This window comes from Mustelus asterias, chromosome 2 (genome assembly GCF_964213995.1).
Source record: "Mustelus asterias chromosome 2, sMusAst1.hap1.1, whole genome shotgun sequence".
Taxonomy (NCBI): Eukaryota; Metazoa; Chordata; class Chondrichthyes; order Carcharhiniformes; family Triakidae; genus Mustelus; species Mustelus asterias.
In genome coordinates, this window is record NC_135802.1 from 24,552,341 (window position 1) to 24,571,614 (window position 19,274).

Genomic DNA, 19,274 nt, shown 5'->3' on the forward strand with positions numbered 1-19,274 from the left:
ACCCAGATCCCAGGCGCTGTGAGGCAGCAGTGCTAATCACTGTGCCACCATGCCGCCAAGAACACTGATTGATTGGCAAGTGGACTATGATTAGTTGAGGTGTCTTGCCATGGAGAATGCACTAGGGAGCATCCGTCCACAATGCTTTTATTCAATGGAAAAAGACACAGGGCGGGATTTTCCAGCCGTGCTCGTCCCAAGGCCAGAAATTCCCGTCTGAGGTTAACGGATCTTTACAGTGTCTGCCCCCAAATACTACGATTCCTGTGGCAGGCAGGACGGGAAAATTCTGCCCACAATGCCTGGACACGTTCTTCTTTCTGCTGGCGGAGGGCACGTGGATATATGTGGGCCGAAATTCTCTGATTGTTCACGCCAGCGGGATCTTCCAGTCCCACTGACGATGTTACCCCTGTCGTGGTTTTCCCGGCAGTGTGGGGTGGAATCAGTGGGAAATCCCACTGAAAGCAGTAGAACAAAGAACAAAGAAAATGACAGCACAGCAAAAGGCCCTTCGGCCCTCCAAGCCTGCACTGACCATGCTGCCCGACTGAACTAAAACCCCCTACCCTTCTGGGGACCATATCCCTCTATTCCCATCCTATTCATGTATTTGTCCAGACGCCCCTTAAAACTCATTATCGTATGTGCTTCCACTACCTCCCCCGGCAGCAAGTTCCAGGCACCGACCACCCTCTGTGTAAAAAACGTGCCTCGTACATCTCCTTTAAACCTTGCCCTTCGCACCTTAAACCTGTGCCCCCTAGTAATTGACTCTTCCACCCTGGGAAAAAGCTTCTGACTAGCCACTCTGTCCATGCCCCTCATAATCTTGTAGACTTCCATCAGGTCGCCCCTTAACCCCCGTCATTCCAGTGAGAACAAACCAAGTTTCTCCAACCTCTCCTCATTGCTATTGCCTTCCGTACCAGGCAACATCCTGGTAAATCTTTTCTTTATCCTCTCCAAAGTCTCCACGTCCTTCTGGTAGTGTGGTGACCAGAATTGAACAGTAGGACCAGAAGATCCCACTGCTGGTGAACGGCGCCTCTCGCTCCCGAGAAGCACACGGCTAGGACACCAGAGAATCCTGCTTGTGGCTTCTAGCAAGCATAAGTGAGCCACAGTGAGACTGATTGTTCAGTAAGTGCTCTCCAATCCTGAATCACATCTAAGGTTGGACACTATGCTCTGCGTAACCTGTGCAAGCCACACAGGAATCACCAGATACCAGCAATTTGAGCCAAAAACATTGGGTTTTCTTTTATTAGTGTCACAAGTAGGCTTAACACTGCAATGAGGTTACTGTGAAAATCCCCAAGTTGCCACACTCCGGCCCCTGTTTGGGTACACTGAGGGAGAATTTAGCATGGCCAATGCACCTAACCGGCACGTCTTTTGGGCTGTGGGAGGAAACCCACGCAGACACGGGGAGAACGTGCAGATTCCACACTGACAGTGAACCAAGCTGGGAATCGAATCCGGGTCCCTGGCGCTGTGAGGCAGCAGTGCTAACCACTGTGCTACCATAGGTTAGTTGAGGATGACTCGCACTCGTGGTTTCGACTTCATGGTTATATAAAGCGAGTTAGTTACTCCTATTTACAGGAGCAATCTGCAGCTGCTTCATCTCCCAAATAATCATGGATGTCACAGTTCTGCACAGAGGGGAGGAACAATCCTGTTCTTGGCAGCGGAGGAGACAAAGAAGAAAACTGACGGCTCAAACAGCCGACACTGCTTTGATCATATACAACGTTAATTAATTGCAAGGAGTGGCATATTAATAACATATCAGCTGTGAAGATTCTGCTTTTATATTAAAGTAATAGCAGGATATTTAAAGCCTTGTCCAACAGCCAAGCATTGTGGGGGAAAAATGAACACTTGGAAAATTATGGGTTTCTGCAGCCACTGATCTGTATGGCCAATGGGCAAACCTCCTGGCAGTGATAGCATACCTGCTTCTTTATAGCGGGCGTGCTAGATGTAAACGGTTAGCGCCGTCGCTTCCGAGGAGTATAGATTTGATTCCAAGCTTTGAATTAGAAATTGCATTTTTTTTTAAGTCTCTTTGGAGCTTTTTCTCCCCTTCAAAATGCTCTTAATGAACTTAAAAGTAAAGTTTAAGTTTATTTATTAGTCACAAGTAGGCTTACATTAACACTGCAATGAAGTTACTGTGAAAATCCCCTAGTCGCCACACTCCGGCGCCTGTTCGGGTACACTGAGGGAGAATTTAGCACGGCTAATGCACCTAACCTGCATGTCTTTCGCACTGTGGGAGGAAACCGGAGCCCCCGGAGAAAACCCATGCAGATATGGGGAGAACGTGCAGACTCTACTCAGACAGCGACCCATGCCAGGAATTGAACCTGGGTCCCTGGCACAGTGCTAACCACTGTGCCACCGTGCCGCCCAGAACTTTTTTCTAATGTCATGCACAGTAACCCGAGGAGTGTGTTGAAGAGGAAACTATTTCGGGGAGTTATGGCTAGATCACAAAGTCTTTGCTGACATCCCAATGAAGGAGTGCTGCATTGTTGAGGGTGCTGTTTTTAAGATGTGACATTGAACCAGTGCCCTGTCTGAGCTTTCAGGTGGATGTGAAAGATCCCATTGCACTCTACAAAGGATAGTGGGGGAGTGCACTCCAATGTCCTGGCCAATATTTCTCCCTCAACCACCATCACTAGAAACAGATGACCTGGTCATTATTACATTGCCGTTTGTGAGCTTTTACTGTGTGCAAGATGGCATTTCCTACATTACAACAATCAGTTCGCTTGAAACTAGTTAATTGGCTGTAGAATACTTTGGGCCGTCCTAAAACCATGAAAAGTGCGATAACAATGAAAGGTTCCTTCTTTTACTGTTCCGATGGTGCAGTGCATTACAGTTGGACTGAGGTATGTCTGAAATTGCTTCATGAGATGTAGTATTGATCTTGGGCAGCTCTTGTGTGGAGGAACCAAGTGGTGTCAGAGTCATAGAGGTTTGCAGCATGGAAACAGGCCCTTCAGCCCAACCTGTCCATGCCACCCTTTTTTTTTAACCACTGAGCTCGTCCCAATTGCCCGCGTTTGGCCCATATCCCTCTATACCCATCTTACCCATATAACTGTCTAAATGCTTTTTAAAAGACAAAATTGTACCCGCCTCTACTACTACCTCTGGCAGCTTGCTCCAGACACTCACCACCCTTTGTGTGAAAACATTGTCCCTCTGGACCCTTTTGTATCTCTCCCCTTAAACCTATGCCCTCTAGTTTTACACTCCCAGACCTTTGGGAAAAGATGTTGAATATCTAGCTGATCTGTGCCACTCATTGTGGTAGGCAGGCACTTTTCCAGAGGGAAATAGAAGAACAACTATTCCATGGCAGACGTATGTCCCAGCAGAGAACTACTAAGTATCTCTGGCATAGGCCTGAAGATTGGTTTTCTCTCTGCCTTCTAGTCTGGGTAACAGTGATTACTGTAAGGAGACTCAAGGAGGGTTTCAGAAGACAGGAAAACAATGTGAAATAACTTCATGGGATTTCAAGCAGCTAAAGCCTAGAATTGAGTTGTTATCATCTGGGATAAACTGCTCGAAAGAGTGATGGAATATTAATTCAAAAGGAATTGGACAAACACTCAAAAGGGAAAGATTTATGGAACTATGGGGACAAGGATTAATTTGATAACTCTTTCGAAGAACCAGGACCGGCATGATGGGGTGAATGGCCTCTTTCTGTGCTATGCCATTCTATGATTGTTTAACTGCAGTTCCTCTTTTGTATCATAAGATGCAACATATGAAGATATAGAATGTGAAAATGTTTTAACGTTTACAGACTGCTTTACATTATAGAATTATCATTTACATGGGCAACAATTTGCATTTACACCATGCTCTTTATGTGCAGAAATACGGTGGACACAAAACACGGGGCTGGATTAGCTAGAATTGTGGAGAAAGGCAAAGGGCAAGGTCTCGAAGCTTTGCAAAGAACGCAGGATGAAGGTAGATGAAAGTGAGAAAAGATTTTAAGTTTATTTATTAGTGTCACAAGTAGACTTATATTCATACTGTAATGAAGTTACTGTGAAAATCCCCCAGTTGCCACACTCAGGCAACTGTCCGGGTACAGGGAGGGAGAATTTAGCACGGCCAATGCACCTAACCAGCACGTCTTTCGGACTGTGGGAGGAAACAATAGCACCCGGAGTAAACCCGCGCAGACATGGGGAGATCGTGCAGACTCCGCACAGACAGTGACCCAAGACAGGAATCGAACCATGAGACAGCAGTGCCACCCAAGTTTCAATCGAATGGCTGGTACAAGGCCTGGCTAGCAGGTAAAAGTGTTTTCAACAATGTGGTGCTTTTGCAATATTTTTCAACAATTATTTGGGGAAACCTTCCCATGATTTCTATCTATTATGTCATTAATGCTTGAGTTTAACATTTTGTTATGTGTTTTCAATGGATTGGGAGATGTTAACCTACATGGCACCACCAGCTGAGATCGGTTCTTCTTTTCATTCTCTTCCCTGTCTGCAATGCTGCTGGTGTTCGGCTCAGCCTGGTAGGCAGCCAGGGCTTCCCATTCCTTCACCAGACGGTTTTTGTTCCTCAGGTGATCTTCCATATAGGTCTATGAGAATTCAAACAAGAAAAATCAGGGGACATTCCACTGGCTTTTAATGAACCAATGCTACATTGCAAAATACATTCAACACAGGTTTACAAATTCCCCCGCAATACCTTATACAATTTATGTCCCACACTTTTGAGGATTTCTGGAGAATTTGTTCCAAAAGTGAGTGTTCTGCAGGAATTATTGCACAATCCCTATGTGTTCCTACAGGATTCATTCTAAAACATATTAGCCCTAAATTTTTATTGCATGAGAGCTTAACACGTTAGCCTAACATTCTCTCTTGCTATTTCAGCTGCGACATTGATCTAAAAACTGTGAAGGTTTGATGGGATCCTATAAAATTTATCCCAATGTTCAGTGATTCACTTTATTTACTTTAAAAAGTGATTTAAAAAAAGACATTTTTATGTCCAGTTTCGTTTGGTATGGTCTCTTAGCTCTGTCATGGTATGGAATGTGTTAAACCCATCTTCATTCAGAAAATAAGCCAATGCTCATTCAATAGTTGTCCAGGCAATGGTTCTGGTTTGAGTGGTTCCCAGAAAGACACCAAACTATTCAATTCAAATGTAAACACCTTGGGTGGAATTTTACCGTCCCGTCCGCCACGGGAATTGTAGCGGGCAGGAGATGAACCATGAAAAGGTCCATTGACCTCAGGCGGGAATTTTCGTCCTCGGAGCGAGGGTGGCTGGAAAATCCCGCCCATTGTCTGATTTCACTGATTCCCCGTCACTAAATTGAATGGATTTATCACTTTGTCTTTTTCAAAGTGGAGAGTTTGTCTGACACTTTAGAAGGTCGACAGTCACATCAGATAATTCCTGTAGATCGTGGAAAAGGTAAAAGAGTAGTCCCCTCGGATAAAGATATTTCTTGTAACCTAAGTTTCACTGCAGCTGGAAATAATTATTTTCTATTATACAAAAAACTAAGTTTGAAACAGTGGAGCTGGTTCAGAGAAGGTTTAACTAGATCAGAACCTGGAATGAGCAGGTTCATAGAATCATAGAAATCCTACAGTGCAGAGGAGGCCATTCGGCCCATAGAGTCTGCACTGACTCTCTGACAGGGTATCTTACTCAGGTTGATTGTTGCTGCAGAAGTTATATGTACAGCAAAAGTTAAACCACAAGCCTATGATACATGTACACAAGTCCCGTCTGGGATGATAGAATAGTCGACCTGCTTGAGGCCTGCCTTATAAAGGACTTTGGGATGCGAGTTCTACCTGTTTAGGTAATTACCTATTAACATGGGAACTCGCATTCTACAAGTCCCACCGGGAGATCAATCAGGGATTCCCCATGTTAGTCCTGGAGTTTATCACAAGCACATAAAATGCCACACAGATTGGACAAAATGGGCCATGTTTGGTCTTCCTGTAGCTCGCCAAAGTATCCATTCTCTCTGTATGAGGTTTGCAAGTCAGCCGGCCATCTACGACAACGGTGAAGTGGGGAAGGGATTAGAGCTTGTCCTTGCCTGGGTGGTCTAAATTTCAAAGAAGCTGATATTAAGCATGAAATGGGAATTCCAATCTTTTAGAGGTGATTATGGGCCCACCCCAATAGCCCAAAAACACTAGCTTCTCTCCCTTTTGTCCAGAGCAGTGAGGTAAATTTTAGCCCTCTCCACCAACCCCTCTGGTTGAAATCTGCTACTTCAGCAGGGATCAGACACACACAAAAAAATGGCCTTGCATTTTCAGAATGCACCCCCCTGCTCAGGACCTTTGGATGTTTCAACGTGCTTCACAGCCAAATACTTCTGAAGTATTGCCAGAGCTGTCACGTGAGCAATCAGAGAATCTTCATTGACAATGTGACTTACACATCACCTAATTATCTACTCAACCTTTGGGGAGATGCGACGATTTATTCTCAATAAGCAATTTAAATGTAGAGAATTTTTTTCCACTGCTGGGGACACCAAAATTATTCTTTTTTTTATTTGTTCATGGGACATGGGCATGACTGGGTGGGCCAGCATTTATTGCCTATTCCTAATTGTCCTTGAGTTGAGTGGATTGCTTGGCCATTTCAGAGGACAGTTGAGAGTCACAGAATCACAGAATACCACAGCACAGAAGACGACCTTCGGCCCATCGAGTCTGCACCGACGCATGAAATGCCCTGACCTGCCCACCTAATCCCACTTGCCAGCACTTGGCCCATGGCCTTGAATGATATGGCGTGCCAAGTACTCATCCAGGTATTTTTTAAAGGATGTGAGGCATCCCGCCTCCACCACCCTCCCAAGCAGCGCATTCCAGACCGTCACCACCCTCTGGGTAAAAAGGATTTTCCTCAAATCCCCCTTAACCTCCAACCACTTCGTTTTAACTTGTGTCTCCTCATAACTGACCCTTCAACTAAGGGAAACAGCTGCTCCCAAGCACATTGCTGTGCTCTGGAGTCAGATGTAAGCCAGATCTGGTAAGGGCAGCAGATTTCGTTCCCTAAAGGACATTAGTGAATCAGATGGGTTTTTCCTGACAATCGACAATGGTTTCATGGTCATCAGTAGATCCTTAATTCCAGGTATTTTTTAAAAATTGAATTCAGATTCCACCAGCTGCCTTGGCAGGAGTTGAATCCGGGGCCCCAGGACATTAGCTGAGTTGCTAGATTGCTGGTCTAGCAACAATAGCACTCGGCCATCACCTCCCCGGGACCATGGGGACCATAAGTATAAGGCAGACACTAATAAATCTAATAAAGAATTAAGGAACAATGTCTTTATCCAGAGAAAGGTTAGAATTGCAACTTATTATCATAAGTGCTTGTCATTGATGCATTTAAAGGAAAGCCAGATAAAAATATGAGGGAAAAAGCCATAGAAGAATATTGTTGTATTTTTTCTGGTTTATTATGTATTTTATATATCTGATTTAGCTCGCAGCAATGGAGAGATGAAAGTAATTCTAAGTCTACAACAGGTTTATTTTACTTATTTAAAATATCTCAGGATTGTTACACATACAATTACAGTTCTGGCTCTGAAGCTTTTATTTGTTTTGGCTCTCAGTGGCTACACCCAGACTTAATCAATCAAGCACAGTGAACACAGATCAGTCAGCAGACTAACACAATCAAACACAGATCAATTTAACAATTGAACACTGCAGATATATTGATAGAGTTAGATGAAGGGAGAAGGCTTGTGAGGAACTCACATCGAGGGTAGGGGGGCAATTGGGAGGGGGGCAATTGGGAGGGGTTCAAATGGCTGATTTCTGTACTGAAAATTCTATGTAATTCAATGTCATAGTCATAGAGGTTTACAGCATGGAAACAGGCCCTTCGGCCCAACTTGTCCATGCCGCCTTTTTTTAAAAACTCCTAAGCTAATCCCAATTGCCTGCATTTGGCCCATATCCCTCTATACCCATCGTACCCATGTAACTATCTAAATGCTTTTTAAAAGATAAAATTGTACCGGCCTCTACTACTACCTCTGGCAGCTTGTTCCAGACACTCTCACCACCCTCTGTGTGAAAAAACTGCCCCTCTGGACACTTTTGTATCTCTCCCCTCTCACCTTAAACCTATGCCCTCTAGTTTTAGACTCCTCTACCTTTGGGAAAAGATATTGACTATCTACCTTGTCTATGCCCCTCATTATTTTATAGACCTCTATAAGGTCACCCCTCAGCCTCCTACGCTGCAGAGAAAAAAGTTCCAGTCTATTCAGCCTCTCCTTATAACTCAATCCATCAGGTCCCGGTAGCATCCTAGTAAATCTTTTCTGCACTCTTTCTAGTTTAATAATATCCTCTCTATAATAGGGTGACCAGAATTGCACACAGTATTCCAAGTGTGGCCTTACCAATGTCTTGTACAACTTCAACAAGACGTCCCAACTCCTGTATTCAATGTTCTGACTGATGAAACCAAGCATGCTGAATGCCTTCTTCACCACTCTGTCCACCTGTGACTCCACTTTCAAGGAGCTATGAACCTGTACCCCTAGATCTCTTTGTTCCACAACTCTCCCCAATGCCCTACCATTAACTGAGTAAGTCCTGCCCTGGTTCAATCTACCAAAATGCATCACCTCGCATTTGTCTAAATTGAACTCCATCTGCCATTCGTCAGCCCACTGGCCCAATTGATCAATTGGAGATAACTTTCTTCACTGTCCAGTATGCCATCAATCTTGGTGTCATCTGCAAACTTACTAACCATGCCTCCTATATTCTCATCCAAATCATTAATATAAATGACAAATAATAGTGGGCCCAGCACTGATCCCTGAGGCACACCGCTGATCACAGGCCTCCAGTTTGAAAAACAACTCTCTACAACCACCCTCTGGCTTCTGTCAAGAAGCCAATTTTGTATCCATTTAGATACCTCACCCTGGATCCCGTGAGATTTAACTTTATGCAACAACCTACCATGCGGTACCTTGTCAAAGGCCTTGCTAAAGTTCATGTAGACAATGCTTTAAACAAAATGTGCTAGATACATCATACTTTTCTTTTTCTTTGTACAACTGCAAATAACACTTAGCCAAGCGGTGACATTTGCAAATTCAGAGTATTAACTTTGATTTTAGAAGTGTTAGCAGCACCAGGTTCTTGTTGCACCTGATAACTTTCTGGAATATTTATGAGGCAGGAGTCTGAAATGGAAATAACTGCTTTGAGAATGAGCTGCAACAGGCATATTTCTACAGAAATCAACCCTGTCTAGATTTGTGTGACCTTGGCATTAAAATTTGTCAATCACGTTCTCTCTTCTTTAAAGCCTGTACTGTTCTGGTTGATTCCTGTTCAAATCAAAAGAGGGTTGTTCAAATGAAAGATATTTTTGATATGCAGAAATAATACAAGGGTAGGAGTTCTGGCCTTGAAATTGAAAGGCTGGAGATGTCCCTGATATCAGAATCTATTGGTCCATTATGTTCCACAAGGGGAGACTTGGGCCACGTCTTGGGGAGGGGTCCCAAGCCACCCAAGAGATGTCAGAATTAGGTCTTTGAATGAAAGGCTTGGGTGAGTACTGCTGAAAGTATTCTGAGCCCACAACCTTTCTTTCACTAGGGATCCCAGAGGAGATCAATTACCTTTCCAAAAATGCCCCAGAAGATTTACTGAAGAGGAGAACTTGCTTCAGAGCCTCACCCAGACAAACCTCCTTTGTCAGTTGAGTGGCAATTCTGACAAAAATCAACTGCAAATATTCCCATCCAAGTGAACAGTGTAGTAAACTATCAGGAGGATGATAATACATTTCAGGAGGACATAGACGGGAAGACATGTGGCAGATTAAATTTATTGTAGGGACGTGTGAAGTGAAACACTTCGACAGGAAGAATGACTTCCTTCTGTGCTTTGCCTATGATTTTGGATGCGGGGAGATTGTGGGGTGGCAAGTGATGTGGTAGTGTGATATGGGGGTGTGATATGGCGGGGGGTGTGATATGGCAGGGGGTGATATGGCAGGAGGTAATATGGTGGGGGGCTGATATGGCAAGTGGTGATATGGTGAGGGGGTGATAGGCAGGGGTGTGATATGGCGGGAGGGGTGATATGGCAGGTGGGTGATATGGGGGGGGTGATATGGCATGTGGTGATATGGCAGGAGGGTGATATGGTGGGGAGGTGATATGGCATGTGGTGATGTAGCAGGAGTGTGATATGGTGGGAGGGGGGTGATTTCTGGCTAAGGCATAGTCACATGAGGATTCCACTCCATCACACTTGTGCTGGCAGAACACCACCCCGAGAAACTTTGGGGCGATGGACATTTGTCCCTCATTAAATTGAGGCATTTATCACCTCCCTCTCCTCTCAACCTGGCTGAGACTTAAGTGCTGTCCAGAAGTTAAACACGGAACCCTGTCCCTCTTCCTGCTTCTTGAATTTATGGATGATTCTCCAACATGGAATCTAAACTGAAAGTCTAATGAAGCACTGAGGAAGTGCAGCGCTGTCAGAGATAACAAGCAGAATCTTCTGGCTGCTAACGCCTCCTGCTGCCGCTGCAAGCGAGGTCTCAGAATTTGGTGCTCAGGCGAATCTCCGTTCACTGCAGCGGGACCAGAAAATCCCGCCGGCGTGAACGGCTGGAAAATTCCAGCCAACGTCTTTTAAATAAGATTTTAACATGTTCAGGTGAACACTGAAGATCCCATGACATTATTTTGAAGAAGCATGGGGCAGTTCTCCCTGGTGCCCGAATACTTAATCCTCAACTGCTTTCACTAAAGCAGATTATCTGACCATTACCACATTGTTTGCATGGCCTTACTGTACACAGGTTGGCTGCTGCATTTGCAACAATGACTTCAATTCAAAAAGATTTTACAAAACTCTTATACCCCTCAATCGTTTCCTCTGTCAAATATTTGTTCAGTTTCCTCTCGAATGCAGTAACGTCAGAGATCCCCACAAACAATCCGGCTGATAATGTTGCAGTCCCCCCCCATTGCTCTAATCTTGTGATTTTCACAGCTGAGAAATGTGATCAACTCATCACTGGACCCATCACTACACCTAACCCCAGGGACATGGATCTTGATTCTGAATGATGGTGTAAAATGGGTGGTAGCAAGTCAGAGTCCAGTTTGCATCTCTCCCATTTTTCATTTCTGTTGAAGTCAAGGGAGCTTTTCTTTATTCTTTCACGTTATGTGGGCAACGCTGGAAAACTTTGCTGCCCATCCCTAATTGCCCTTGAACTGAGTGCCTCGTTAGGCCATTTCAGAGGGCAGTTAAGGATCAGCCACATTGCTGTGGGTGGAGTCACATGGCCTGATTTCCTTTCCTAAAAGACATTCGTGAACCAAATGGGACGATAAACAATGGTTTCATGGTCATCATTAGACTTTTAATTCCAGATTTTTATTGAATTTAAATTTCACCGTTTGCAATGGTGGGCCCCCAGAGCCTCACTCTGGGTCATAGAACATAGAACATAGAACAGTACAGCACAGAACAGACCCTTCGGCCCACGATGTTGTGCCGAGCTTTATCTGAAACCAAGATCAAGCTATCCCACTCCCTATCATCCTGGTGTGCTCCATGTGCCTATCCAATAACCGCTTAAATGTTCCTCAAGTGTCTGACTCCACTATCACTGCAGGCAGTCCATTCCACACCCCAACCACTCTCTGCATAAAGAACCTACCTCTGATATCCTTCCTGTATCTCCCACCACGAACCCTATAGTTATGCCAATGGTCACTGGATTACTAGAGCAAGTGACAATACCACTTTGCCACCACCTCCCCTAAGTGCATTGGCTTCAATAACTACCCCAGGGAGTGCATAACTGGTAGAGTTGAGTGTGCATCATCTCCTCTTCATATAAATAAAAGTGAATACATTGTTCAGTTTCCTCTCGAATGCAGTAACATCAGAGATACTGAAGCTTTTTCCCAGGGTGGAAGAGTCAATTACTAGGGGGCATAGGTTTAAGATTCGAGGGGCAAGGGTTAAAGGAGATGTACGAGGCAGGTTTTTTACACAGAGCATGGTGGGTGCCTGGAACTCGCTGCCGGGGGAGGTAGTGGAAGCGGATACGATAGTGACTTTTAAGGGGCGTCTGGACAAATACATGAATAGGACGAGAATAGAGGGATATGGTCCCCGGAAGGGTAGGGGGTTTTAGTTCAGTCGGGCAGCACGGTCGGTGCAGGCTTGGAGGGCCGAAGGGCCTGTTCCTGTGCTGTAATTTTCTTTGTTCTTTGTTCTTAATTCATCTTGCCAGGTCTGTTATTACTGGAGAGTTGACAGGTCTCTAAGCACCTGCAGACTAACAGAAGTCAGAAAAAGAAATGCAGACTAACTAAGGATGATATCATGCAGATCTACGCTATTCCTTCTTTGTCAGCGCTATGGTTGAAAGGTTGTCCTCATGCACACATTCTCATGTGCACCTTTGCCCTGCTCCTTATGCTACCAGACAAATCCAGCTCCTTCCTTTGCAGCCTTCACACGTCAGTTGATATTATCAGTATTACTGCCGTAATAATAGATGCCTGTGAGGTGTAAAAGGAGTTCGGCAATCCAATCAGTAGCTATTGAGGTATTTCAGTGCCATGCAGACAGGCTTTGACCATTCTATTTTCCCTACCTACCCCCATCACCCCCTCGCTCCCCCATCATCTTACCTCTACCTCCTTCCTGACAGGTTATAACCAAGAAAGAATGCTAAATAAAAATCACAAGAGATAACGTTGAGCCTGGTTCCACGGTAAACAAAGTGTTATGAAAATATTGGGAATCAACGTTTACTTTAGCTGGAAATAGGTGGCACTAATGAGGGTTATACATGTGCATTAGGGAAGAAAGCAGTTATGCCACAGCCTTAGCCATTCCATTTTATATCCCCCAGTGTGTTGAGTGAAGAATACATTCAGTGTCTATCCCCTTATTATTGGCAGCAAGGAGACCATAAATGATAAACAGGAGCACTCCTGCATCATTACTCCGTGTTATGAATTTTTGCCAGCAAATTCAGTTCTAAAGTATGTTTAAATATTTTTTCTGCAGCAACTCTGTAATTCCTCAGGCTAATGCCTGGGCATGGATCCCCACTGCAATGTTGTATTATGTGTCCTAATGCCCTGTTTATCCTTCCTTTGGGTAATAATGTGGTTTTTACAGCAAGGATGCATCTGAGATGTCTTACTGTAGTTTGGCAGGTGGAATGGAGTGTTGGTAATGAGGAGAGATATGCTCTGCACCCATCTCCAGGCACGGAGGCACGGTGGTTAGCACTGCTGCCTCACAGTGCCAGGGATCCGGGTTCAATTCCGGCCTCGGGTCCCTGTCTGTGTGGAGTTTGCACATCCTCCCTGTGTCTTCGTGGGTTTCCTACGGGTGCTCTGGTTTCCTTCCACAGTCCAAAGATGTGCGGGTTAGGTGGATTGGCCATGCTAAATTGACCCTAATGTCAGGGGGATTAGCAGGGTAAATGTGTGGGGTTATGGGAAGGGCCTGGGTGGGATTATGGTCAGTACAGAGAGATTATTCTCAAACTCTCAGACACTACAGGGTTGGCAACGCTAGGGTGAAGTTGGCACCTTTGATTAAGTTTTAAGCTTATTTATTAGTGTCACAAGTAGACTTACACTAACACTGCAATGAAGTTACTGTGAAAATCCCCTAGTCCCCACATTCCGGCGCCTGTTCGGGTACACTGAGGGAGAATTTAGCACGACCAATGCACCTAACCAACATGTTTTTTGGACTGTGGGAGGAAACCGGAGCACCCAGAAGAAACCCACGCACACACGGGGAGAATGTGCAGACTCCGCACACAGTGCCCCAAGCCGGGAATCGAACCCAGATCCCTGGCGCTGTGAGGCAGCAGTGCTAACCACTGTGCCACCATGCCGTCCCAAGTGAAAGGGCGTACAGGAAGCCAAACTTGGCCAGCCTGAGATGGAGTTGGAAGGAAATCGTTACTCCGGTCCTGATCTCTTCTTTGTCCATGTTGCAAATTAACTGAAAGAAACATTCATAGTTTTCAGAATCTGCTGCCTACATTCTAGGAAACCAAAAGTGGATACTTATCAATAACTAGTGCACTGTTCACCTCTTGGAAAATCCCAGAAAGCTTGCGTCTTAAAATCAGACTAGCCAGTACAAAAATGGACTAATGGCTATCGTATATACAAGTACTTTATGCTATTTATTCCATATGTCATATAATTCATGCCACAACAGAGGAAGGGTGGTATAGACAGAGTAAAAGGGAGCTTTACGGGTGAGAAACAGTATGGAAAACACAGCATTAACAAGGATAACAACAGGAAAAAACAGAATCTTCACAGAAAAAACAGAATTAACAGACAAAACACAGCATTAGCAGAGAATACAGCACTCCAATAGAGAAAATAAAACAGTCACAAGCATTTATCAGAGAAAATAAAATTAACATATTAGGGGACATTAACAAAGAAAACATTGCTAGCAGAAAGGGCTGAGAGAAGATGTAATGAGCAGATGTAAAAGATGAAGGAATGTGTCCCTTATCAACTGGAAATAATACGAATGAAGAGGCATTGAAGAAGAGTAGTATTGAGGGGAGGAGAGTGATAGAGGTCAGCAACAGAGTGCTGAGAGGAGTCAGACAGAACACTGAGACAGATAGAACAGGGAACTGAGAACAAAAGAGTGCAGAGAGATAGCGAGAGCACTGGGAGAGCTAGGGTACGGTGAGATAGAGAGATTACTGAGAGAGAGAGATAGACTACAGAGAGATAGTGAGATTACTGAGAGTGATAGAGTATAGAGATAGTGAGTACTGAGAGAGAGATAGAGTGCAGAGAGATAGTGAGAGTACTGCAAGTTAGATTGACTATTATGGATTGACTATGGTAAATTGCCCTTAGTGTCCCCAGGTGTGTAGGTTAGGGGTATTAGTGGGGTAAATAATTGGGGTTATGGGGACAGGGCTAGAGTGGGATGCGCCGTTAGAGAGTCGGTGGTCTGAATGGCCTCCTTCTTCACTGTAGGGATTCTATGATTGGTGCAAGTTAATGTGCCTCCTATCATTTGTGCACTTGGTTATGCAACTCTCTATTCCTTCATTAAAATGTTACTATATAACGTGAAAATCTGAGGCCCCTGAACAGATCCTTAAGGGAATACCACTTATCACAACACCATCACTAGAGAACAGAAGTTTAATCCTATGTTCTGTCTCCCACCCCGCAACTAATCATGGATTTATGTCACAAGGTTACCACCAATTCTGTGCATTATTGCTGAAATGCTCTTGTGCAGAACATGTTCAAATGTTTTATGGAAGTTCATATGGACAACATCCATTGGTATTCCCCTATCCAGCATGCAAGAGCCTCCCTGAAAAGATTCAGCCAGGTTTGTGAGATATGACCAACTCTTCACAAATCCATGCTGACTCTCTATGATCAGCTGACACTATGATCAGCTGACACTCTACGATCAGCTGACGCCCAAATGTTCAGTTTCTCTGGATGGGATTTTCCAGTCGGGTCTGCTCCGAGACTGGGAAGTCCCACCCGAGGTCAACGGACCTTTCAACGGTCCGTCAAATTTTCTGTCCCACCTGCGACAATTCCTGCGGTGGGCAGGACTGGAAAATGTATCCCTGTGTCTTTGATGATAGATTTATGTGACTTCCCCACAGTTGGTGTTAACTGCCTGCACTGTAGTTATCCGTTTTTTTTTTCCTTTCCCTCATCTTTCTTGAATAATGGAGCGATATTTGCAATTTTCCAATCCACAGCAGCAATTCCTGAATCTGGAGAGAATTTTGCACCTTTTATTACTTCCTTTGTGCCTGCCGTGCTGCTTTTGATAGCTCAGGAGAGCTGTGAGCATTTGATGCTGACACCATTCTGGATGTGCCCCCAATATTTTTTTATTAATTCATGGGTTATGGGGCATTGCTGGATGGCCAGCATTTATTGCCCATCCCTAGTTACCCTTGTCCAGAGGGCAGTTGAGAGTCAACCACATTGCTGTGACTCTGGAGTCACATGTAGGCCAGACCAGGTAAGGACGGCAGATTTCCTTCCCTAAAGGACATTAGTGAACCAGATGGGTTTTTCAGACAATCGACAATGGGTTCGTGGAGATCAATAGATTCTTAATTCCAGATTTCTTTTTGTGAAATCAAATTCCACCATCTGCCGTGGTGGGATTTGAACCCGGGCCCCCAGAACATTAGTTGAGTTTCTGGATTAATAATCTAGCGATAATACCACTAGGCCATTGCCTCCCCATTCCCACCCGTCTCACCACGTTGAACAGAATGAAAGCAGCTGCGATGGCTAGCCGGCTGGGCACACTCCTGTTTACTATCATTTCAGATGAGGAGCCGCGGCAGGGGGCACAACAGGTGGAGTTTCACCACAGGAGATGTCTGCTCTAAGTTCCTAATAGCACTACCTCCCAAAGTTCCTGTGGACCACTACAGGCCGGGCACATCATAATCCCGTGCGTGGATCAATCCAATTTTTCAGGTGTGAATTGGTTTCCCAGAAAACCATAGCGTAAATTCAAACTGGAAAGTTCAGGTCCCGCACCAGTGTGGCTTTTGCATTGCAACTTGCCCAGTTGTGTCATTCCAAGGAACTCAAGGCCGTGGGCCAGAATGCCACCACCTCGCCCGCCACAAAATCGGCGCGGGTTTGACAACGGAGATCTCCATTGACCTTGGGTAGGAATTTCCGGTCTCGCCTGAGCAAGGCCGTAAAATCCCACCCAATGGCTCTCTTTTTTGTTTATTTTACAGTACCCCTGTTGTTCACTGTTCTGGTGTGGACATTTGACTCTGGCAACCAGATGTGTGGTTGTAAATCTCCTTCTCAGTGTTTGCCCTAAACTTGTCCTTCAATCGCCGGTGTGAATTTAAGTAGGTCCAACATTGGAAATTTGAAAAGCAAAGGCATGAGAAAAACGTCCCCGGATAAAAGGATAAACAGGTGAGGAGCAACTCCCACGTGTGCTTCCTAGTGATGTTGAACAACATTTAAACAACGATCATTGCTTCGTTTGACGGAGCGGTGTGGCCTGATGCAATTTTTTTTCAGTATTCCAGTTGGAACACAAGAGGAACAACACAACTATCGGCTGGCAAACCCACACCGCAAATTTTTATTAAAAATGTCACATTCAATTTTTAAAAATAATAGTCCTGAAAGTGGCAATAAGTGACAATATCATCCGTAAACATTAGGAAACAAGATAAAAGGGGTTTAGGTACGGCATAGTTTTTGTTTATAGGTCACTGAATAAACATCAACCAACCAGAATGTGCAATGCACAGCAAGAGGTGAATCTAAAAACACGCAGGTTTCTTCCAGGTGCTCCAGTTTCCTCTCACAGTCCAAAGATGTTAGGTTAGGTGGATTAGCCATGGTAAATGTGTGGGGTTATGGGGATAGGGTGGGGGAGAGGGCCTGGGTAAGATACACTGTCAGAGTGTTAGTGCAGACTCAATGGGCCAAATGGTCTCCTTCATCACTGTAGGGATTCTATACCTAAATTTAGTTCAGTTTATTTTATTTATTAGTGCCACAAGTCAGCTTACATTAACACTGTAAAAAAGTTATAGTGAAAATCCCCTAGTCGCCACACTCTGGCGCCTATTCAGGTACACTGAGGGAGAATTTAGCATGGCTAATGCACCTAACCAGCACGTCTTTCGGACTGTGGGAGGAAACTGGAGCACCCGGAGGAAACCCACACAGACACGGGGAGAACATGCAAACTCTGCACAGATACCCAAGCCAGGAATTGAACCCGGTTGCTGGCACTGTGAGGCAGCAGTGCTAACCACCGTGCCACAGTGCCGCCCATGCTCCCATGTATTCAAATTAAGAGCAAGTTCTGCAACACTGTCCCTAGGTCAAAATCCTTGAATTCCCTTCCTAACCGCACTGTGGGTATATCTACAGCTCAGGGACTGCAGCCGTCCAAAAAGGAAGCTCAGCACCACCTTCTCAAGGGTAATCAGGGATGGGCAATAATGTCTAGCCTAACCAGCATCACCCACAACCCAAGAACGCATATGTTAAAATGGACACTTTATGGTGGACTACTTCAAGCATTCATTCATAAAGCTAACCTAGCTGCTCTCTTAAAAAGGAGACTATCAAAAATTAAAAGACCAGAATTTTGTCCTTGATTTTATCTTTTCATCTCCACCCCCTCAGTTTATTCCATCAGCTAACTTACCACAGATAAGGAATGAAACCTTCACCATTCACAATTGATACCAAACTCGTCAGTATGGGTTAAGAAGGGGGGATGTGGGATTCAATCCAACTCACAAAGTCATCAGAAGAGCAAATATTATATTTTTCTACATATTTTGGAAAATAACTATCAGATACATTTGTAAATTTCTTTTACTGTGTGAAAACATCCAATGGACCACTTTAAAATGACTGGGATACTCATGCTGGGGCCATTCAGGTTCCTGGGCTCAACATATCTTCTCTTGGGTAGGCTAAAAGGATTTCGGGAGATCCCAGTATCTTACAACCTGCTCTCCTATGGATCAGTGGGAGTGTTGAGCTACAGCCCGGTAGCAGAGGCAGCTGTGCAACGGGAATGGAACTTGTTGCCCTCTCATAGGGTGATAGCATGTGCAGGCTCCAGCAACTCCCTCAACTAACACACACCCTGATGTTGGTGGCTCCATCAGTCCTGGCAGCACCAAGAGCACGTTAGTGGCTGCTGCCAGGACTGATGCCAGAGAGCCAACCGGTTTATATTGCCCAACCAGATGTCAAATTGCTGCAGTCTTCATCAGATCCTCCCAATCCTGAGCTCTTGAAGGTTGGTGACCACAAGCGCTTCATGTGCCCTTTAATGAGCCAGTGTAGTCTTCCACTTCTCAAGCTTCAGTCATTGTTAAAGCATCTCCAGCAAGTGCTAGAGTCAGTAAGACAGCATTGAAGCCAAATGTTAAGGGCCCACACCAGAGGGAGAATTAAGATGTAGCTTCTGGTCCTCCAGCTGCAGCCAAGTATTGGAGACCTATCTCTTCCTTGCCAACTTTATGTGCCTGGGTTGCTTTTATACCAAAACATGCTTTTAGGCATGAGGACAGACTTGGCCCTAGTGGACTGGGCAGAAAGACTGAAAGGTAGGATAGTAGACAATCAGTGT

At 44.8% G+C, this 19,274-nt stretch overlaps 1 protein-coding gene across 1 annotated transcript in view; it reads right to left on the reverse strand.

Annotated features, from left to right (window-relative positions):
- ptprn2 (protein tyrosine phosphatase receptor type N2) overlaps positions 1-19,274 on the reverse strand; it is a 947,277-nt gene that overhangs the window by 72,259 nt on the left and 855,744 nt on the right. Inside the window, exon 15 of the mRNA XM_078232550.1 lies at positions 4,495-4,642. Coding sequence (XP_078088676.1) covers positions 4,495-4,642 — 148 coding nt within the window. The remainder of the gene's footprint in view (positions 1-4,494; positions 4,643-19,274) is intronic.